This window comes from Taeniopygia guttata, chromosome 1A (genome assembly GCF_048771995.1).
Source record: "Taeniopygia guttata chromosome 1A, bTaeGut7.mat, whole genome shotgun sequence".
NCBI lineage: Eukaryota > Metazoa > Chordata > Aves > Passeriformes > Estrildidae > Taeniopygia > Taeniopygia guttata.
Genome location: NC_133025.1, coordinates 16464678 through 16488621, shown reverse-complemented (window position 1 = coordinate 16488621; position 23944 = coordinate 16464678). Strand labels below are relative to the sequence as shown.

At 37.3% G+C, this 23944-nt stretch overlaps 1 protein-coding gene across 18 annotated transcripts in view; it reads right to left on the bottom strand.

Annotated features, from left to right (window-relative positions):
* The window catches only part of TAFA5 (TAFA chemokine like family member 5), a 673456-nt gene extending 656229 nt beyond the window's left edge, over nucleotides 1-17227 (bottom strand). For 16 of the 18 annotated variants that reach the window (XM_072920433.1, XM_072920377.1, XM_072920426.1 and 13 more), the window contains exon 1: nucleotides 17095-17222. In XM_072920433.1, coding sequence (XP_072776534.1) covers nucleotides 17095-17206 — 112 coding nt within the window. In that variant the 5' untranslated portion in view covers nucleotides 17207-17222. Of the gene's footprint in view, nucleotides 1-17094 lie in introns of all 18 variants that reach the window. The other 2 variants (XM_072920321.1, XM_072920345.1) reach the window with 1 other exon arrangement.
* Between the last annotated feature and the right edge of the window lie 6717 nt (nucleotides 17228-23944).

Below are 23944 nucleotides of genomic sequence, written 5' to 3'. Positions count from 1 at the left end.
AAAGAAAGTCTAGCAGATCCTCTTGACATGGGCCTTCGAGATATTTGATGAGAGCCCCTCTCAGTCTGCCCTTCTCCAGACTAAACAGGCCCAGCTGCCACAGTCTTTCCTCATAACAGAGATGCTCCAGACCCCTACTCATTCTTGTGGCCCCTGCCAGACCCTCCCCCTCACAAGGGCCAAGTGGAGAAGCAGCACTACCTCCCATCATCTTCTCAATGAAACTCATATGATGCTCTTCACTAATCATCCCTTGGTGTTACACTTTTTCTCATAGATAACGTATCAGTACAATTTAAATAGGCATGCTAAAGGAGATATGTTCACCCCAAATGCATTTACTTATTCAAGTATTAGATACAATCCCTTCTTTAGTATTGCTTAGATCCTATGCTTCAATACAAAACATCTGAGGCTCATACTGTAGCAAATGCCATGATCAAAGAATTTGTTCTAAACTAAGGAAACCAGCCAAACAACAAATTCTACATACAGAGACTATTACAACAGCTATCTGATTGTATATGTAAAAGAAAATTATTCATACTTTTCATTTAGTAGGAAGAAGCTGTACTCTTTATTATATGAAGAACAGGAGGGGAAACAGCTGTTTAAAAAATCACAACATTTGTAGTGAAAAATGGATTCAACTTTGGGACTAATTGATGTTGCCAGTAGATTGTTTGAAAATTACCGGTAAAGCATTGAAATAAAATGCATTAAAACTACGTAGACTTTTAAGTAATTTTCAATGTTAAAATTAATTATAATTACTAACTGTTGCTCTGTTCACACATATTAGTGGTCAAGAATACACAACTGCAGCTTAGAATAAATTCTTCAGTCACTCACTGGTAGCTGTGACTAGAAGCTACCTAAATGTATCAGGAGACTCTTGCAAAAGGGAGCCTTGAAGTATAAACAGAAAGTTACCACTTCATCCCTTTCTATCATTATTTCTTTTTCATTGCAAGTTCTAATAACTTGATCAATGAAACAGGATACCCAAAATTATTATGGGATTTTTTTACCATCAGTTTTCTAAGTGAAGAATTACATAGTTGAGGAACAAAAGATGCACGGGGATTTAATGAAGATTAATAAGCCTTACCCTATTCTTTTTGTTCCTATGTCAATCCAGTAAAAGAAAATGTCAATAGCTTTTCTTCTATTTCAATAAGTGTACTATTCTTTAAAAATGAGGTCAAGCTAATTATTTTCCTGTAGAGAATCTGACACAATATTTTCTAAGTAGTGAAGTATCTGTTTTTCTGTAAACACAGTTACAAGACATAGATGTCAAGTTTTAATGTGCATGTGCATAAACGTACATTTATGTAACTCAGAAAGACTGGCCATTTGATTATGACTGCTGGCCAAGCATTAAAAGTACTAAACCAACACTTTGATGTCTCAGTGCTGGACATGTTCTCAGCTGCTAGCCAAAATCTGATCACCTTTTTCTAAGCAAAATATTCAGTAAAGTAGTAAAAAACCCTTCTGCCTAACACCACCTGTCAGCTGGGCTTCAGACCAGGCCGCCAGCCTGAGACAGCACCGTTGCTCTGTTGGATGACCTCTGCTTTGTAGGGAAAAGGAAGACAGTCATATCCATTCTAATAGACTTGGCACCTTTGATATAGCTGATCTCCAAATACTCCAACTTTCATCCCAAAGACAGTTGCAGACAGCAAACACTGACAGCCTGAAATTACTCGGCCTATTCTTCTCAAACCATAAACATGGGAAAGTACCATTCATTTTTTCTGCCATCTTCAGACTCTCACAGTGGTTGCACTCCTCCTATTTACTTTTCATCAGGATCTAGATCTGCTAAGTGCAAGAAGCAGAATCCACACACAGAATTCAACTCTACCCTGCATCAAGTATGAACATAAACAAATTCTGTAAAAATCTCCTGTTTAGAGAAGAGGTGGTGAGAACTGAATCCAGGAAGGCCAAAACAATGCGTGAAGCATGACAGAAGTGCTCAAAAAAACCTTTCTTTGGAATAATTTCCATTTACAAATACATTTGTGGCATTAAAACAGGTCACAGCTTCAAAGGTATATTTTCTTCCTCATCTTTGGTTCAGATACCATGGAATCAAAAAATGCTTCCCTGGATTTAATCTAAGATTTACTGGAACTTACCAAGCATGGGTTGGTCCTGGAGAACTGGTCAGTCATTGCTCCAGATCATTTCTACATGTATGAAAGGAGGAAGGAACCGTGATTTTATGTGGAAATGAAGCTTCAAAAGAGACAAAATTCAAAAAAGCCAACTAAGTAATAAAAATGTCCACAAAGCTTAGTTCAAACTTTCAAAGACCTACACTGGTCCATGAAAGTAACTTCTGTACTCATTACCATTCTAAGAAAACAATTATGTTTGTCATTCTTCACAATGAAGTGTAAGCAACAAAAATTTTATGATGGTATTAGCATCACTGTGATACTAATTCCCACAAGATTAATAGAATACAAATCCAATTTATTCAGATTAATTTTACCTTCATTTTCTTCTTTTACACACAAAATGGAAACACTCCTATAAATTAATTGAGCTATTTATTCTCCAAAGGAGAGAGAGGGACATGCTTGTTGGCAGTGTTTTATGAACTTGAAAGGTAATGGGGCCCATAAAACTCTTTGACACATGTTTTTAGGCTTCACATAATTAGTCTGTACCTCATATTTGAAGTGTAAAAAAAGACTAGTTTCTTTTGCCTGATCATCTACCAGCCAAATTTCCTGCTCACATATGTCATAGATTATTGCTCCCTTCTCTTTAAAAAATAATATTTAAGTTCATTGAGGTAGTAAATATTTTATAAAAGGCAAAAATAGCAGTTGCATTAGGCCTATTCTGAAAAATCAGACCCTACAATCACTCTTTTTCAATGTTATTGAAAACATACGAAGAAAATGAAGTCATGTTTAGAAACATACTGTTAACTTACAATCAATACTCTTCATGGAAAATTGAGATTCATCTTCTTGAATTAATTGAGATTCATCTGTTCTTCACAGAAGGAGTGTCTGGGCATTAGAAGGGGCTGCCCAGAGAGCTGGTGGAGTCACCATCCCTGGAGATGTTTAATAAAACACTGGAAACAGCACTTACTGCCAATGTCTAGCTGGCAAGATGGTGTAAGGTCATAAGTTGGACTGGATGATCTCAAAAGTCTTTTCTAACCTTATTAATTCTGTAGTTCTATGTGATCTGACACAGACCTGTTTTTTTCATCTGTATAGAATCTAGTCAGGCAATGGGGAAGAAAATCTTCTATAAAATTTGGCTTATGCTCTGTGTACATGGACTCTACTTGGTACAGATAGAAATGGGGCAATGGGGAAGAAAATCTACTATAAAATGAGGCTTATGCTATGTGTACATGAACTTGGTACAGATAGAATCACTCTCCAAAATAGGCTGTAGGAACAAAAGATACTAATTTCTGGTATTCATAAAAGTTTCACATTTAGATGAAAAATTCTTAAAATGTGATATAGAAACTAGAATGAACAAAGAACTAAAGCACATTTAAAGTAATACCTCAAAGCCACCTTTAGAAATCTAGCTTGTTTCAAAACAAGCTGTATATTTAATTTCAACAGAGTAAGAAATATTGAGAGTTTGCTATATGTCTTGATATTATCTGCACGTGTTTCATATGTGGAAGCTCTTCTTCCTTTGTTAGTTCCACTGGCTCTGACACCACTGCAAATTTCCAATGTGTTGTTTCAATATTAGTCATCTTAAATCCAAGTAAAAAAAAAAAAAATCTTCTTCTTTTCACCATTAATACCCTTTCATCATCTGTGATTTAAAGAGAAGCTTTTCAACTGTTTACATAAAATAAATCATTCCTCATCTTGTGTACTTAAACTTGCTCAAATTCCTTGTTTTTAGTAAATAAACATAGTGGTATTTTCCCTGGAATAATAGAAACTGTTAATATACGTAGTAGTTAAATGTATCAAAAAACACGCATTCTGTCTGAGAACAGTCCCAGCAAGAACTACTTTCAATGCAGGAGAAAATACACTTTTATGGTTATCACTACTGTGTTTTATAGATGCAAGCACTGCAACATTTCATGAGCCTTACGGCCAAGATTCCAGTTAAGTGTACACAGCAAGTAAATGAATTTGCCAATACACATGCTGTAAGATCTTGATTTTCCTGTCTCTCAGCTAAAATACTACAAAAGGTAGGAATGAACATTTTGACAGATTGTAACCACTTTAATTCCTGCACTACAACAGTTCTGGCACTGAGCACGGAGGCAGAAGTGTGTGCTCGCAGCAGGTACAGCCTCCTGACTAGCAGGAATGCTCAGACTCGGGGACCTGTGGGAAAGACCGAGAGAGACACATTTGTTTCATGAAGCAAAACTAAAGTGGATGATCCAGATTATCAAATGTCTTCTCAAATGTGCATCCCTCTGCTTATTTTGTTTTTATCTGAACTGTGAAAGTCTGTCAGCAAAAGTATGTTGAACTGAATAGGAGACCAAGACAGGAAGAGAAAAAAAAGAGATATCCATGAGATAAAGGAGATGTGGGTAAGAGGAAAAGCAACCAACACACACAAAAGCCTCAGTGTGGACTCAGAATCTTTCATTGTTTAATGACAGAATTTTCTCTGGCAGTTCTCCATTACATGTACCTGATTTAACTCAAAATTTTACTCCTCCATTATTTCTTTAAATGTGTATTTTTTCCTTCTAAATAAATTAAAAATTGAAACAGAAGCAACAACATCCAACTCATGGAACTATCTCTGATCTTTCATGAAAGAAAAAAACTGCAGATTTAGAGATGTAGGGAAAAAATGCTACATTTTATTCACTTAAGTTCAGCTACAGTGTTACATTAAATACATTAATTTATAGAATTATGAGAAGAGTAAATCAGAAGCAAAGTAAGAACACAAAATTGGTCAAAATCATACTTCAGAAATGCTGCTATTTGACTTTACAGAAGAGCTTTGTAATTCTCATTCCATATGCTTTATGTCACCATCACCTTCAAACAAAGACCAAAAACTAGCTATGATTTAAGTTCTAGCTTTCTGACACCCACTTTTAAGACAGTTGTTTCTGTTCCTGGAAAAATGGATACTATTTGGCCAAACCACAGGTGTCCTTTGTCACATGAAACATATAGGATCTCAGTAATATTGACAGCCATCTGAAATTCAGGGGCTCTTGTCACGACAACTGATACATAACCATCACATCTACCAGGGCTCTCCAGAATCCTGGCAACCTAAAAGGCTTGTTCAAATTACATGCACTGAAACTGAAAGCATATTTTTTCCTCAGTACTTCAGTACCAACCTTCTGTGCATAATCATATCTGTTGCCTAATATACTTCCAAAATAATTGAAAATATCAGAAGAAAACTTAAACTAAATTCTAACAAGGTACTTAGACTCAAGACTACAGTATGCTGTATCACAGTCTTTATAATTGGGCTCAGAGAACCTGATGTAGAAAAAAAAAAGCAACATAAAAAAAGCTCAATTCTCAAATCTCTGTAGAACTAGCAGTTGGGAGAAAAATTCTCTACACATATATCAAGTTAATTTGTCTGAGAAGTCACTGACAAACTGTGATTCACATAGCAGTACCTGTCATGCCAACTAACAGAAAAGCACTTCAGAAAGTGGCAAGACAAACAGTAGGGGCAATTCACCTGACCTTAGATAAGAAAAATAAGGAAGCAAAACTGAAAAATACAGAAGATAGAAAACTAATATTGGAACTCGATGCCAACACTGAACACTAAATTTAAAAATAAGCCCTCAGGAAGGAAATGTTTCTCATTTATTATAAACAGTGAAAGGAAAGGTAGTGAAATATATTGGAAATGTGCTCTAATTAGATACTGTAGGAGATTTTTTCTTGTGTTCTTTGAAGAAGACAAAAAAAACCCCTATAATTTACAGAAAATTTACTAAGAAAACTAGACAGGTGCATGATTTGATATTTGTGTAAATGCTTAAATTAAAATACTACGGGAAAAGATTAGTTTCATTCTTTGAAGTTGAGGATTCTAAAGCACATTCTTTTCCTCTATAAAGAGATTAATTATCAGAGAAAACAATAGACAATGATTCTTAATACCACCTATTGTCAGTACAATATCAAACCTATGAAGCCAGTATAATATTTATGCCAAGGAGTATTCCAATGTCTACGTACAATATGCCAATGCATACCTACATTGCCATCAAATGTCAGGGCTAATTTCTAGCAGTAGCTGGGAGGGGGCATGCCTAGGAAAGAGAGATTATTCCATATCACCAGAGGTCATTACCAGGAGAAGGGGTTCTTTTTGGTCAAGAAAACATGGCAGGGGAACTGTCAGGTCTTGTTTATTCTCATACAGTCCATAGTGAACATTTTTGTACATTAATCACTCTCTTTTGCACATATTTATTACCATTGTTGCTGTCACTTTTCACTTCTTCTCTCATTTCTGTTTCCAGTAAATTGTTCTTCTTTCAACCCATAATGTTTTGTGCCTTCACCAGAAGGTGGGGTGGAGGGGGAACAACATTTGGGGTCTTTTAGTGAGAATACTAAATTGGAGAATACCATTTCAAAACCATGACGAGTAAGGCATTCTATATTTGAGACAGGATTAAGGTAGACATCTCTAATTACAGGCAGTACAAACAGAACTGAACAGCTTTAAGACAAAGAATTCATGAAGATATATTTACTGTGAAAAAAGGTAAAAAGCAATATATTCCTTGAACAAAAACGTATTCGTGAAACAATGAGCTATTGAAGGCAACAAATCTCTCCAGATGAAAAGGACTGTAGAAATAGCACTTACACTGAAGAATGGAGAACTGGAGGAACATCTCGAGTCATAAAGACCAATATCCTCTCAAAAAGAGCCACATAACATTTTTCATACTAAGCTTTTATTTTCTTCATATCTGCTTTTATATTCAAGGTAAGCATTTCAGATTTGTTTGCCCCTGCAGCTTCTTCTAAACGTGTAGAAATTGTTCACCTTTAAACCTTTCCTTACCTAAGTCAGTAGTAGATGAAGGTGTTTCAAATGTTTTAACCACACTATAAAAGTTTGCATGGTGAAAATGTGCTCAATATTGTTTCATACAGAAGAGGCTTAAAAAAGAGAAAAAATGAATGGTACAGCTGATAACCTTTGGTACACACTGAAATTCACATAGGTTCCAGTTCCTGGGGAAAGACGGTATTTTTAGAGTGTCCAGAGTGTGACAATACTGGCAAGGAAACTGGAGAACTTAAAGTAACAAAAAACATTGCAAAAAATACTTGGGATTAAAACTGTTTGCAAAGATGTCTTCAGAAAATCCCAGTAATTTATGCCAACTACATCCCTCGAATTGTACAAATCCTTTGCTGCATTAATTCAATACCTGGGCCTACAGTCTTAATCACTGTGTATCACAAGCCCATTTTTCTGTGTTTTTCTTTCCTATAGAAATACTGAACCAGTTACTTGGCATTAAACATTTTAATATTAAATGTAGGCCTTGGAAATAGGAAGAGCAACATCCTAAAGATGCTGTAATGATGGACTGGATTAATGTGATAACATTCATGTTAAAATCATAGCATGTTGTCTATCTGCCAACAAAAACAAGCATTTCTGCAGCACAATTTACATCAAACTCTAATCTCTATCATGTATTTTAAAAAGGTCACATGAACTGCACTATGAAAATGTTTATGCTTTCACTGACTTTAAAATGAGATTATGGTAAATATAGATGACTACACTGCAGAAATCTAAAGTAAGGAAAGACCCATCCTGTTCAGATGAAATTATTTGTCAGCTGTTTCTTTTAATCGATAAGGATCTGACTTTCATAAAATTTATATTTAGGTTTGCTGGTTTTGTTTGTTTGTTTTCTGGCTGGAGCTGATAACTTAAAATGAAAATATCTATGAAAGTTCTTTAAAATGATATCTTAGAAGAATCATTATTCCAGATATTATGCTCTGTAAGCACATGTTAGGTCAAATGCTTTAGAGCAGGTAATTTCATAAAAATTATTACCTTTCAAATCAAATATCAAATTTTAAAGCCTCTTATTTTTATTTTAAATATTTTTTTTTTTTTTGCTGAGCACATATACACACATAACCATATATACTCCTCACCCTAGAATGAATGTTCAGTAGAGCATTACTGACAGTAGATACTTAGAAACCTCTGTAAAACTTTTCTGATATTTTTCAACAAAATTATTTCAATAAGAACTCAGGTTATTATATTAGTTCAATTCAGGAAAGAATTTTCCATTTTTTATGATTCAAGCTGATAAAGAGAACTACATTGGATTCAGTATAGAAAATAAATAATAAAAAACAGCCACATTTCTTTTAGGTTGCACACAAGAAAAGCATCTACCCAAGGTCTAATTAAGTAGAAGGTTCATTTTGGCTCAAAATACAAGAAACCAGTGAACCCCTTCAGTAATGCAAGAGAATGTTATCAGCAACAGGTAAATTCTCAATATCTGTTACACTTGTATTTGTTTAATTTAAAGTAAGAGAAAAAAAAGTCATAGACTGGTTTGGGTTGGAAGGGACTCTAAGATTATTTAGTTCCGACCCCCACTACCATGGGCGGGGGAACCTTCCACTAGACTAGGTTGCTCAAAACCCCAACCAGCCTGATCTTGAACACTTCCAGGGACTGGGCATCCACAGCTTCTCTGGGCAAACTGTGCCAGTGTCTCACCACACTCACAGTAAAAGACTTCTTATGTCCCATGTGAATCTACTTTCTTTCAGTTTAAACTATTGTTCTTTGTCCTGTCGCTACAGGCTCTGGTAAAACATCTCTCTCCATCTTTCTCGCAAGCCCCCTTGATATACTGCAAGGTTGTAACTAAGGCATTCCCTAAGCTTTCTCTTCTCCAGGCTGAATAACTCCATCTCTCTCTACTGGTCTTCATAGGCTTCAGCCCCCTGATCACTTCTGTGTGCTTCCTCTGGGTCTGCCAGAAGAAGTGCCAGAAGCCAGTGTTCCCACAGCATTTCAACATTTCTGCGTTCAACTGAGCCATTTAATGAACAGTGCAACTGCTCAGCTTAAACCCACTTCTGTCATCTGGCTAAGATGCTCTGCCAAACTTTGCACTGGTCTATTCAATGGAAAAATTAAATATCCACTAAAAGGAATATTGATAGCTGAAAGCATGAAGAGTGATAGAGGTAGTCAGGGTTAAAGGTATCTCTATTTGTCAGTGTATCATCTCTTAGAACACATTTGTCAAGATCAGCATTGTAAGATAATCAGAAAAAAAAAAAAATAAAAGAGTTCCAAGAGCAAAGGTCAAAGCCACCATAAATTATACTAGGACTAGCAGTAACTCAGAAAGAATTCCCATGTACTTTTTGTTCAACTTCATTTCATATGTAGTGATTTTTTTCCCATATGTAGTGAATTCTCCTTTCTGTAAGAATTCAGGACCCTTCTCTCAGATGAGACATAACAGAATCATCAGGTTCTAAAGCTATGCTTAAATAAAGTTGGTCAATACAATTCTCCCCTGCAATGGATGAAAAAACAGGAATCAACCCAATAAATAAAAATTGCAATCTGAAATATTTCCAATCTTCCAGGCATTCTGTTCTGTGTTTTTACTCTGGGCTGTTTCTGGTACAGAAAATACAAACAGGACACATCTGTTAACTGTGTTCTGGAATTAACCTCCACACAAAACAAAACCAGAGGCAGTCCCACTATCAGACCTTCCAAACACTAGAATGAACAATAAGGTCATAGAATAAATTGTTACTGTCAGTTTCAGGCAAAGGCAGAAGGATGTTTTATTATGTAAGGTATGTGATCCTAAAAACATCATAAGATCCTGCCCTGTTAAAACACTCTCCCGTTGGAAGAGCAAATATAACAGTGGAGGAGGATTCTTGAAGCCAAGGGTCAGATAAAGGCATGAGTTAACTCAGGCTTCAAGAGAATCCTTTTATTCGGCCATTTAGTGATAGGATAAGGGGCAATATTTCAAAGTATTAGTAGCCTCAAATTGAAATAGGGAGGTTTAGATTAGATATAAGAATGAACCTCTTTAATGTGAGTGCATTGAGGAACCAGAACAGGTTGCTCAGAAAAGTTCTCATCCCTGGAATGCGGCTCTGAGCAACCGGGTCTAGAGGAAGGTGGCCCTGACCATGGCAGGGAGTTTGGGACTAGCTGACCATTAAAGGTCCCTTCCATCACATAACATTCCGTGATTCCACAAGGCAGAAATATACAAAATAAACAAACATATATAAGCAAACTAAAAAACCATCAGAACTATAAGTAAGTCACACCAACCTACAGCCTTGATGGGCACGGTAACAAGAAAAATTTAAGGTTTCTGTACATATAGTTTATATTTTGTCTAAAAGCAAGATACAATTTGACAAAATAAATATCACATTCTTCCAGAGAAGCAACTTCCTTATTGCTGTACTTCTCCACAGGCAACAAAGAGAAGTGCTATGACATGCAAAAGCACAGATGATATTCAGTAACTGGATGCTACTCAGGAGAAAACCAGAGGGGTTGCTGCTCAGAAACCCTTTTAAAAAATAGTTATACTCCTCACTCCAGTTAGATGATTTCCTCTTATCTGAGAGCAATCAAGTGTTTGAAGAAGCAGTCCAGAGATAAGAATAATACACAGGCCATAAAGTTTGGAAGAGTTCCAAAGGTCATCACATGCATCACATCACATGCAAAGCCCTCTACCATTTTACTTGTTATTCATGAACAGCCCTTTTTTGAAAAGAATGCACAAACTCTTTGAAATAAACCTCTATACCAAAAATATTGGAAAACAGTCTAAATACGGTTCATATATTTTCAAATAGTCACCACATAACATTTTCCTATTTGTAGGGCTAACATAAATGCAGGAAGAGATGACTTTCAAAACATTGACAATAAGCAAATTTGCCAACCATCTGTCCAAAAAGCAGTCTAACTTAGACTTAAACACAGGGAAAAAAAAATAGATTCCCAGCCCAGCAGTGGAACAGCACACCTGATCAAACATGAGATCAAGCGTGGAAACATTCTAGTTTGAATTTAGCAACAAAGAATATGCAGACCAGGAAGATTGTGGCTAAGCAAACCTGCCTGGATTTGCCTATATATCTAACACAGAAGTATATAGGCTCAGTATCCAAGTTCATTTTTGAGTTATTGACAACATTCAATGCACACCACTAACAAACAATATTTGACATGCCAGATGCTGGACTAGCTGTCAATGTGGGTTTTTTCATGTAATAACCTTGTGGTTAGAGCACTCTAAGAAAGCACTAAATTACACCTTAAAAACTGAGATATTTCATACCATCCCCTTCTAGCAGAGAAGAATGAGTGGGAAAATACCGTAGGTCTTTCTACTACTTCTTCAGTGGCATCAGCAAGGAAAGACCAAAAGATTAACAGGACCCCAGTAAAAGAAAATCTAATCCATCTCATGCTCATACCCTTAGCTGGAGCAGCAGAGCTCTACTCCATGGCCCCAGTACTGTTTTCATAGTAAATGGTAAGAAAAAAATAGTACATTACATAAAGAGCACAAAACAAACTGTCGAAGAGGTCTCAATTTCTGTCCTGTCAATCCTGCTGAAAGACATAGAATATTTCTCAACCACATATTTAATTGAAAATATCCATTTTCCTTCTAGTTTCTCCTCCCTACCTACTTCCCATTGTCCAACCACATCAGTGGTTATACGTGCAATGGAAGTATGAATTGCCAAAATCAAACACATTTGAGAAATTGTAATGGTGCTTACTTAGCCTTAAACGGGTCAAATTCAACATTCAAAGCAGTAAGAAGACATTTCTTATGTTGATGCCAAGGACTTCTATGTAATACATCATCTGGACAGACTACAGCACAACTGGTGAGACAATCTCAGTGTCAATTTGGTACTCACACTGACAGGTAGTATGCTGTAGAAGCCATCAACTTCCAAGCACTGGTTTTATCACAAAAATTGAGTCTGCCTCAAAAGGAGAAATTGGGACAGTACATAAAAAACCAGAATTTTAATATTTTATTTTTCCTATTTAATGTCATAAAGGCATTATTTTTCCTTTTTATATACAAATTAGACTGAAAAAAGTTTGACTTAGAACAGTTGTTCTCTATGTCACATCCTACAGAGTTTGGGAAAAATACATACAGAGTAATTCTTGCAGAAAATATAATACAGTTACAGATCAGGTAAACGGATTTTTTAAAAATCTGTGGTTTTCAGTTTTGAAAACAGAAGGGACCTGAATGACAACAGATCAATAACAGGAGCTGAAGGCTTTCATTCAGAGCTGACTTGTTTGCATTCAACATAAATGGGCAGTAACCATTTACCATCTAACAGCTGTTCAGTAGCCTATGCATGATGACATAGTAGCCCCTGTTGTAGAAGTGGCCAGATGACAGTCACAGTTAATTGCCATTCCTGCTGTCAGTCTCAAATAAGGAAATAATAAGACCTGGAGACCATACTAGCCCATGTCTTTTAGACAGAAAGTAACTCTAGAACAGGAAAATGAAAAGGTATTTCTCAAATGAGCCATGTCTACCCAATATGTAGCAGGATCTCAATTTAATAAAGGTTAACATAATATAAATTCATATAATATTTTTTAATGTTTTAACTCCATCCAGGAACCCAGCCCCAGGCAGCTGCTCACTCAGTCCCCATGAGCAAGACTGGGGAAAGAATCAGAAAGGTAAAACCTAGAAAATGCATAGGTTGAGAGAAAGGTAAGTTTAATAGGGAAAGCAAAAGTCATGCACACAGGCAAAGCAAAACAAGAAATTAATTCATCCCTTCCCATGGGCAAGCAGGTGTTCAGCTGCCTCCAGGAAAGCAGGGCTCCATCTTGTATAACAATGACTTGGAAGATGAACACCATCACTCCCAACCTCCCCTCCTTCTTCCCCCCATTTCATATACCGAGCATGATGGCACATGGTCTGGAACATCCCTTTGGTCATTAGGGGTCACCTGCCCTGACTGTGCCTCCTCCTAACCTGCCATGTACCTGCAGTTTCCTCACCAGTGTGGCAATAAGGAAAGCAGAAAAGGCCTTGGCTCTGTGTAAGCCCTGCTCAGCAATAGCAAAATTATCTCTGTATTATGTTACAGGAAATACTTTGCATTCTGGACTTTTAGACCCCTTTTTCCTACTATCATCAGTAGTAAGCATAAATGCTGGTTTTCATACTGCTCTCTTCCATACACTATACTCAAAGCATGGAGGTCAATGTTCCAAGCACCATTCAATTTTGGTACCCATTCAAAAAAACCCATTTACTCACCCTCAGAAGTATTACCTTAACGGAACAGCACAGGGCTCTAGCGTTCAACTGATTAGGCTTAGAAAACAGTATAAAAAAGGAAAAGTAAAAGCTTGTAACTGCCATAAGTTTGCTAAAAGCTGATTCCTATATTGCTTAAAAAGTTACCATTTACATATAAAAAGCTTTTCAGTATTTATAGCAAAGTCAACTGAATAAATGTACTTAAAAGTAGTTTTGAATCAAAACTATGTTAGATTCCTAATGTAGCATGCAAATGTGATACCACGTAGAAGTTCCTTAATTTGACAAAACTTTCTAGCATGAACAGAAATACATACTCCAGTTATAAAGAATTTAAAAAAACCCATAACAACAAACCTATTCATTTTACCTTTACAACAATAAAAGACACTATGTGAGGTACTCACTGTAGGTACTTCTCTCTGGTTTACTACTGTTTATTAAGCAAGTATGCAAGATACATGTCTGGAATCAAAAACAACCCTTTTAATTCTGAATTGCCATGAAGGTGGCCACCCTCTAACAGGAGAGCTTCCTGAGGCTGTTTTTTGCATTTAATGATGCTTCTGCTTAGTAAAATAACTCCTTGTTGGTCACACCAAGGACCATAAACAGCCTATTTCTACTACTTTGGTTTTGTCTTCCCCTGTTGAGAGCCTTTCAAATCAGACCATTTTCCTTCAGATGGAGAATATTACATTATATTTATCACTATAGCAACTAACCTAATTGATTTGATGCAGGTTTCTCTTCCACCATAGGATGGAGCCATTACCCCTAAGTATAATCTAAACATTTAAGAAAGAAAAAAATTATCAGTTTATCATTTTACCACATCAGTAGGAATATAATTGGGCTTCATATACTAAAGGATAATGGGTTGTACATGTACATCCAGAACATTCTTTATAAATATGTTTATCTGCAAAGTGGAACTTAAAGTATGGTGTTTACTGATTGCTCCCAGGAATAGGGATGACTACATTTGTACAACAAATACACTTCCAGAAACAAAGATTCACAAAGTAATTAAAAGGAGAAGCAATGTTCAAATAATTGATTCAGAAATAAGCTTTGTCAGACTAACAGATTAAAAATAGAAATAGGCAAGATACATCAAAAATTGTATTTACAGTGCTATTAAGAAAGGAAAAATGGAAAAGTTATTTTCCAAATTTTGTTTTGGAGGCTGCAGGGTTAAACTGCAGTAGACTTAAACAATAAAATAATAAAATATTAGGTTCCTAAAATTAGTTTGATAATATATTCACCTTTATTGTTATACACCTGAGGTGTGGGGAAAATAGAGACCACCTTACACAGTCAAAATATTTCCTTTTACTTCCTATGAAATATGGCAATCCTGCTATTTTTAAAGCATTTTTTAAAGTTATCACATACTCCCCAAATTTGCTTTTCTTCAAAAAGAGGCATCAGACGAAAAAAAGGCTGATTAAACTCTAGCTGATTTTTAAGAGAATTCATAAAATCTGAAGTGCTGCTTTACCTAGAAATAGCTTCACTTTTTTTAATCTTGATTTTTCACAGAGCATAAACCATTTTTTTCAATGTCTCAAATACTACCACTAGAGAAAATGTTCATGATGCTTCATTAACATTTGGAATTGCAATTGTCAAATCAGTGAAGTATTACATAAATGGTGGAGTGTTTTGACACTGCATATTTTAAGCAGCATGGTGCCTTTCAGTGCTATATGAAATGAAGAGTGTACTACATATTTGAGGAACACCATCTACACTGGCTGAAAGGAGTAATTAGAAACTGATCTTAAAGCACACTAGAAAATGCCTTCAGATTATCAGCAAATATTTGCATTTTTCATCAGTAAACAATGCAAAAAATAAACAGTGAAACAATTATGTTCAATTCAAACAATATGTAACAATTCAAATGGATGACTACATTCCTTATGATAAAACATTGTCAAAATTCTCATCTCTAAAAATAAGTAATTTTTAAAGTGGCAGAGTTCATGGTTAGAATTATGCACAGAGGATCTCATATAGTCTCATAAGAAGCTTGTGACACTTTGGACACTTCTAACACAAACTTAACAAAATTTTTCCTATCACTAACACCAAACTGAATTCCCTTTGCATTTGAACTATTGATTCCATAATATGCACTCCCATGATACAATATATTATTTTACAACTAACTATGTTGTTTAGTATATTCTCTACATTACCACATTGAATATATCATTATGTACAAACTTATATTATTTAAACTGTATCCTGTTTAATATAATTTATTAGTGAGAAGTGTAATGCAAAATGTGCTAAATTACAAAAAAACCTCCAAAATATGTTATTCTTTTTGGCATAATTCACTTTCAGTGTCATCAGTATAAAGGACCCCTGTAATATACAAAACAGAAGTTAATTAAAGGTTCTCCTAACCAGTTACAATCTTGTTTCCAAAAAAAAAACAAAAACAAAAAAAAAAAAAAAACAAAACCAAAACACATACATAGAAAAATGGTCAGTGCAATACAGTTGGAGGAAATGGAACAGAGGGTTAAGAAATGCAGCAGGTATGCTCCTGCAAACCAGCATTATTTCCTATTCATCACAGCCTACACCTATTACAGCTCAACAAGACAAGCCTAGTACAAAATCTTTTATGCTACAGCTAATGAGAGCAATATGCACCATGGGTAAATTATAGACCCCTTTCAGCTCAGGGTGGGAAAATACAGTGTAGATTCATTTTGGCAAAGCTGTGTGGGTCCTTCCTGATAAATTGTGTTTCTTTTATTGTTATTATTATAACGTAAAAACTGCTTTTCTATTCTCTTTGCAAGTTTCCTACTCTGGTGCTATGGACTAACTTGCATTCCCTAACTTGAGGTGTGGGCATTAACTCCATTTACATTATATAACTGCTTGAAATTGATTCTTGCTGAAAGTAAAACAAACAAAAATGGCCAAAAACAAACAAAAAAGCAGGAAAAAAAAATACCTTTAAAAGTATTTATAGTCCAAGTACTTGATTCTTACATATACCTTATCTGCAACACTTTAATTAATGGAAAATCTATCAAGCCTGAAAAAAGAATATAAAAACTCTACTGCTAACCTGAGATGCAGCTCTAAAAACGGCAACACGGACTTACTAAACTGCTGAGGATGTGCTAAGAAAGTGCCAAGATTTGCTTCTGTGGAATTTCAGAGGATCACATATGATCCCAGGGATATTAAGACATCTGTCACTTGATGAAGTATGTGCTTCCTAAAAGAATGAACATAAGCAAACCAGCTGTCCCTTCATGGAAGGTGGACAGAGTTAGAAGAGCATGTATGTGGAGGGAACAGCCTCAGATAAATCTGGTAACATCTGACAATAAATAGTGAACAGCGGATCAGGGCTACTACCGCTAGAAAGTTTGTTTCTAAAATCCAAGAGATTTTAGAATTAGATTTGGAGTGGAAATGCAACATCTACAACCTAAGAACATCTCACTCTCCTGTAGTATTAAATAGCAGCAGTATTAAAATGCCAGTATTTAAAGCAGTATTAAAGTACCAGCTTTGCCATAGGGGAGTGGGGGAAGATGTGCTGAGTGGCAAGTCTAAGGCACAGTACCTGTGCCTGCCAGCTTCAGAGCTTGGCCTTCCCCTGAAGTGTTACCTCACATAGGAAGGGTGTGGATTTATGCTCAGCAAAAGCACCAGGACAAATATGTACTTACTGCAGTAAGCGATTAGGAGACTAGCCAGGATCATGATAGCCCAGAAAGTTGAGGACATGCTTGGCAAGGCGCTGGCATCTTTCCTACTGCTTCTCCTGGGAGATGGAGCCATTGAAGCCACTTCCCCGGTGGGGGTAAAGTCAGACAGTTTCACCAGCCAGCTCTCCCCTTGACTGATGGCCTTGCTCCACGTGTAATCCTCAAGGAAGGCATCTTCCAGCGACTCTGCTGTTCATCAGCAGCAGCATGGTCCTGTTGCAGGAATCATCTTCCAGCCAGAAAGCCAAGGCGACTCTAAAGCACGCGGGGCTTGGGAACAGCGGCCACAGCCAGCTCTCCTCCTGTCACTGTGGTGGGATGCACTAGCACGGAGGGTTTCACTGCGGCTGGGATGCCTCGAGTGGTACTGAGCTTCGAAGATGTCCCACGAACGAGCCTCTTTATTTTTTTCTTTTCTGTTTTTAATTTGCAGAAGTTGTTCCGCTGGCTGTCCTTCCCCTGCCTCCCCGTCCCGGGGACAGCCCCCGCAGGCGGAGCGCGGGCCCCGGCGCTGCTAACGCGGCGCCTCCGCCGCCCGCCCGCGGCTCTACGGCGACCCCCGCTCAGGGCACCGCCGCCCCCCGGCCCAGGCCAGCATGGCCGCGGGGGCCACCGAGGGGCGAGGGCAGGGCAGGGCTCCGCCGGGCAGCTCCGCGCAGAGAGAGCGATCCGCGCCCCGGCCCAGCGCCCGCAGGGCGAGAACAGCCCCGGCCCCCCACGGCCTGTCCAGCCTGAGCTCCCCTCCCGACCGCTCCTGCTGCTCGACGGGGCGGAGGCGCGGGATGCGGCCGGAACACTTGAGACGAAGGGTCGGCGGCGGACCGCCTCCGCTCCCTGCGCCGCCCGCTCCGCTCTCGGGCTCTGCCGCTACAGCAGCGCTGCCCCTTCAAGTAACGGGAAGCGGGAGGAGGAGGAGGGGGCCGGCGGTCACGCCCACAGGTGCTCAGCGCTCCGCGCAGAGCGCTCCTTCCCTCCCGCCCGCCGCTCCGCTCGCGCGTCCCCGCCGGGGGAGCGCGCCCGCCCCGGGGCTCGCATCGCCCCCGGCACCGCTCCCTTCCACGGGCGGCGCCCGCCGGGTTCGGGGAGGGAGGAGCCGCGGGGCCACTGTCCCCGTCCCCGCGGAGGCTGCTGCCAGCCCTGCTGTGCGGCGGGCAGGGACCGCGGGGCGAGCCCTAGGTCTCGGCGGGGTACAGCCGGCTCCGGCCCCCCGCATCTGCCCGCGGAGAGGCGGCGCGGAGGAGCGGCCGGGGGGAGCGGAGAGAGGGCAAGGGAGCGGAGGCGGTGCCCGCCCCGAGCCTCCTCTGGGAATCCCTGCTCTCGGCTGACGTGGGGTCTCGGCAGAAGAAGTGGCCCAGAGAATTGTCTCTCCCAGTCCCCTCACCTGCACGGTGCGGCTCGACATCTCCACGATGTATTGCGCCTCGACACGACCACAGATGCTAAAGGGAACAATTCCTCACTGTATTCCTCATCTGCGGTCCTTATGGGGACTGCTGTTGGCACGCGGTTTCTGCCGCTGAAATGGCAGCGACACATCTATGAAACCCACTTTAGAGGGCTTGAGTTCGCATGTGTGCCAGTATCCCTTATGATTAAAAGCTTAAATATTTTAAGAGAGACCAGGTAGTTCAGCTTTTCTGTTCAGAGTCTCCATAGCAATGTCTTCAAATTAATATTTTAAGTTCTGCAGAAGTCGCATTCCAAGTACAGGCAGGATTGGCAGATTAGAAGAGGAGCTTAGTCACAAAACGTCCCATTATCTCCTCCTGTGTTTTACTTGCATAATAGAAAAGCCATGAAAAAGCTGATTCGTATTGCTTCAGAAGCCCCAGGTATGTCTGATTGTTTGCCATTTAAACATATAAACTTAAAATTGCAGTTGAATGATGCAATATTCACAAGACAGGACTGTAAGGACCTTTTTAGTATGGCTGCACTTGGTTAGATACTTATAACTGAGTTCCGTTTTTCATCATGAGGACATTGCCAATGTAATCGCTTTGATTTTGAGATTTTGTGCCAGAATAGTTTCATCCTGAACTGGTAGGGCAATAGATTAATGTGTTCAAACATGCTTCAGAGACAAAAGTTTAACTATTGTATGGGTACAACTACATTTGGGTACCAAAACTTTTCCTTCCAAGATGTCACCTTCTTTTCCCTTATTTCCACGGGAATTTCTTTTCTAGTATAATTGAAAACTAGAATAGAGCATAACTCAAGCATTAAGGCAACATTTTAAGCTATATTCTCCTTCCCCATATCATTTGAAAGAGCATTTATATGTAGAGACAAATTCTTTGTATCATCTTCCATTCCTAACTTAAGCACTATATTTTTCTTCTCAGTCAACTTTAATTCATCATCCCTCTTGGAATCCTGAAGTATTACTTCAATTTGATGTTGTAAAGTTGTACAGCTTCATGAGCATTTTTTAAAAACTAGGACTTTCAAAATTCCTCTTCTCAGACTAAATGTAAGTAAGTCTTAAGCAACAAAAATGCCTCTTTGTGTTGTGCTGCTGTTCATTGCATTTCCAGGACTAACATGTAAATTAAGCATTTTTCTGCATTTATGAAAACATTTGATTTCCATTATAGCTGTGAGTAATGAAAGTCCACTTAAATAGCATATTTTTTTTAAATTACTATAAAGAAAAAGCAAAACTATCTTGAAATGAATTATGTAGAATGATGTATAGATCAAGAGACTCTAAAGCCATAAGGGACAGCTGTAGATGTATATAGGCAACCATACCTTTCAGTAGAGTCCACAGAATTCTATATCGTAAATCTTACAGTTTACCTTGTGGTTAGACAAGAGGATTTCCCTGGGAAATACATCCAGCTTTCAGTCTGAGGAGTGGGAGTCATGATGACTGTTCACCTAAATAGAGCTTGAAGGTTCATGCGGAAGCTTAAGTCTTGCTTTGATAATTCTGAAAACAGACATTCTTCACTTGAGGCCAGGTTAATTCCCATGTTGGAGAGCTATTCAGTTACTCAGAAAGTAAGGCACCATTCAGTGAATACAGGAACCACCAAGCTTGAGCCTTTGTGTTTCTATACAACTACCCGTAAAAGTTTTACAAAGACATTTTAAAATAATAAAGATTTTCAAACATTACATTTTGATTTGATTGTCAAAGACAAGACTTAAAAGCACTCTTAAAATGCAATTTTAGGTCACTGCTGATTTTTTTTGTAAGTGCATGTTGATCTCCAGTAATGGCCTGGCTGTTCTGCAGGGTCTTGTATTGAAAAGTATTTCTCCCTACAGTGACACTATTCACAATGTAAAGCCTTACTTTAGGAAGAAGTGGCAGAATGTGATCTCAAATTAATTTTCTTGCCCCTTTCTTGATGTTTCCCACACTTTGCTTTTCAAGGAAATTATGTGAGGTCTGTCTTTATTGCCTTCCTAATCTTCCAAGAAATTCCCAGTATCCAGACCTGTGTATATGGAAATGTAAGAAAAACAATGATTAAAGTCATGAGCAGACGTCTGAAAGATGAATAGAAAATAGAAAGCTAAATTAAAGGCTGTATATCAAAGTGAAATACCCTTTTCAGAAATCAGATTTGTTCCCATATATTCAAAGACACAGATCTCTTTTTCTGCCATTACTTTTGGAAGAGTTAATATTTGCAAGGAAATTAAAATAGTATTTAAGCTCTTTACTAAGGCTGTGTTATTGGTCACATTGAACTTATAAGAAAAATTGACTAGCAAAGGCATAGTTTGAAGTCTGTTGTAAGCTGTATCTATGTCAGAGTTTGTCCATGATGTGTGTATCTATCTCTGCTTTCTGCAAGGATGTCAGACCTGTGAAGTCTGTGCAGTGATGTTGACCTCTATTATAGGTGAGAAGATAGCCTACAGAGGATAAATCTTAACATTCATTTAGCATCAAGCATGTACATGATAGAAGGTAGATTACATTCTTCAGGTCTTTACAGAGAGACCTGTTCTTTTTGAATTTGCTTATTTTCTTTGAAAATAGAAGGTTGAAATAAATTGTGGGTAACTTACGTGGCATTGCACTGATTTAGAATACTTCAGAGAGAATTAACAATCAATAATATTCAAACCAACAACTGAGTTTTTGCTTGGTATAAAATAAAATCTTCAGTTGATTCTAAATGTTGATTTCAAGGAAACAACAGAATATCTGAATGGACATTATTGATTAGATTTGTTAATTTTGAGATAAATATGAGCAAAAAAAGATGTAAAAAAATAGCAGCATTTAAAACATTTTTTGCAATGTTAAAAACAGGAATTACATACAAGAGCTGTGTAATATAAGCTTGTTATATCAAAAGAATTTTCAAACGAAGAGCAGTAGAGCATAATACTAAGAACGTAAGATACTCAATTTTATTTAATAATTAATATTTTCCACAAATTAGTTAAATAACTCTATATGTCACATTATAAATGTCCATAGCACCTCTTTAACAACCATAGCAAATATAAGAAAGAAAGAATGCAAGAGAATTGCAATTTTCTTCTTCTTCCTTGAGATGGAGACCAGTCAGGGGTATAGATTCATGGTTGAAGAAAAAGAATAGTTTTAGTTAGATTTTATGAGAAGATTTGCTATCTTTGCATTTACTGACTTTAGGCCATCTTTAGAAAAAATATTTTATCTAGACACGTGCCTCAATTAATTTTTTAATACCTTTTTAGTGTCCAGAATATTGACCATCTATTAGATGGGAAGTTTTTGCTATTGATTCACATGATGCAGAAAATTATTGTATTTGTGAACAAAGAAAAAGTAAGGAAGAAAGCTTTCATAAGTTATGGGAAATCCTCACCCTGTAAAATAAAATCAAATCTATGAAGTTGTTCACTGACAGCTATATTAGCCTGTCCAATTATATGCAAAGCCAAACATTTAAAAAACGCAAGGAAGTGACAGTGGGTATCTGTTGCCAATACAAAACATTTTTATACCTGTCTGTATAGCTGATGGGGTGTCACAACATCCACATTATCATCCTGACTGAATTTTACTTGTAGACTTTACACTAAAATGCATAAAAGCAATGAAAAGAAATACTTAAAGGTGCATTTAAGTATTTCTTAATACTTTATGTCAAAGACAAGTCTGTAGTTTTTATTAAAAATGACACCAATATTACATCCTTTCAAAATATATTTGCCATTTTTTTTAAAAGAAATACTAGTTGTAGACGACCAAGAGATTAAATGAACTTTTTGTAAAAATACTGCATTCTCAGTTAGGTCCTAAAAATATAGAGATTGGACAAAAAACCACTTTACTCTTGTCATGCAAGTGCAAATATCACATCTAAAGCTGGGTTAAAATAAACTGCATCTTTTCATAGCATGTACTAATAAAATGTTTATTTTTTATGATGTGGGTGTGTAAAATTGTTTATTTGCATTGAAATGCCTACAACTGATGTGGCAGATAAGTACATTCTTGTCACTTAGCAACCTTTACTAGTTCAGAAAAAAAAATTGGTGGGGGGTGGTTCTTAAATGCTCAATAAAAGTTTCTGGAATTTAGCAAATTACCAAATCATTCAGAAGTGAGTCATTACCTGAGGTACAGTGATGCAATATACTGGATTTGACAGCAAGAATAAAAATAACTAACTTGCATACATGGGTAATTTAGGAGGTGAGTTATTTTTAAAAAATTAGGAAATAAATCAGAACATGAAACAGCAAACAAACCTGAAATAAATCCAAATATGGTAAATTGCTTTCATTACAGCAAATAGATAGAAAATGAGAGGATATGAAACCATGACTCTGAGCAAATTTTTGCCTTGGAAACTATATAAATTACTAATCAGATCTGTTGTGAGTTAAATCTAGTTTAATTTTGGCAATCAAGCAAAAGGGACACTGAATTCAGTTCCAAAGTGACCAGAAAAATCTGCCTTCGATTGCCTGACAAATAATACATGCAATTATTTTACAATATATTTAAAGGGACGAAAGAGTACATTACTTGCTTGGGAATTTATTCCATTTTGTCTTTTTTTTTTTTTTTCCCTCTAATTGTACTCTACTTTTTTTCCTTCAGTAACATAACACAATTTCATAACTTACACACTTGACACTTACATGTGTTAAGAAGTGTACAGTCACAAAGATCCTGTATGTTTTTCTGTCCTATGTCTGTTAGCTTCCCTGCACAATATTCTCTAGGAGAGAGAAATCAAAGCATCTTATACTTGTCTGTATATACAATCAGCAAGTACCCATTCAAGAGAAAACAGCATCACTGCAGATCTGGCAGCTGCATGATCCTGTTTTTCAAGAGTGTTCTCTGAAGCCACCTATGGATTTTCTATGTCAGTCCTTATTTCCTTGGACATTTTAAGACACACGTGAGAGATGTAATGGCATATGAGGCTGTGTCTTCTTGCCCTTTTCTGGAAATCTTGCTTCTTCTTTACAAACCTTGCTATAGCAGAAGAGATAGGTGGAGAAATAGGTGTCTGGAAATGTCGTACAGGGTTATGTGTGAGAGCTGAATTATTTTGATGATGAAGCCAATGCATTTTCTGAGCAGCTCTTTGATAATGTTTTAAATGTCTCTTGTTGTCTTAGCTGCTACTGTAATCATGAATTGTTAATGTGTTTTGTGAGGTTTTTTGGGGTTTTTTTTTTGTAAAAATTGAGAGAATTTTGATAAAATATTTTAAGTGTTCTGTTTGAAGGTGAGGTAACCTACAAATATTTTAAAAAATGTATTTTTAAGAACTCATCTCTATGATGCAGTGAGTTCAGATGTGCTCAGTGTAAGCTCGTACTTCAATTCTTA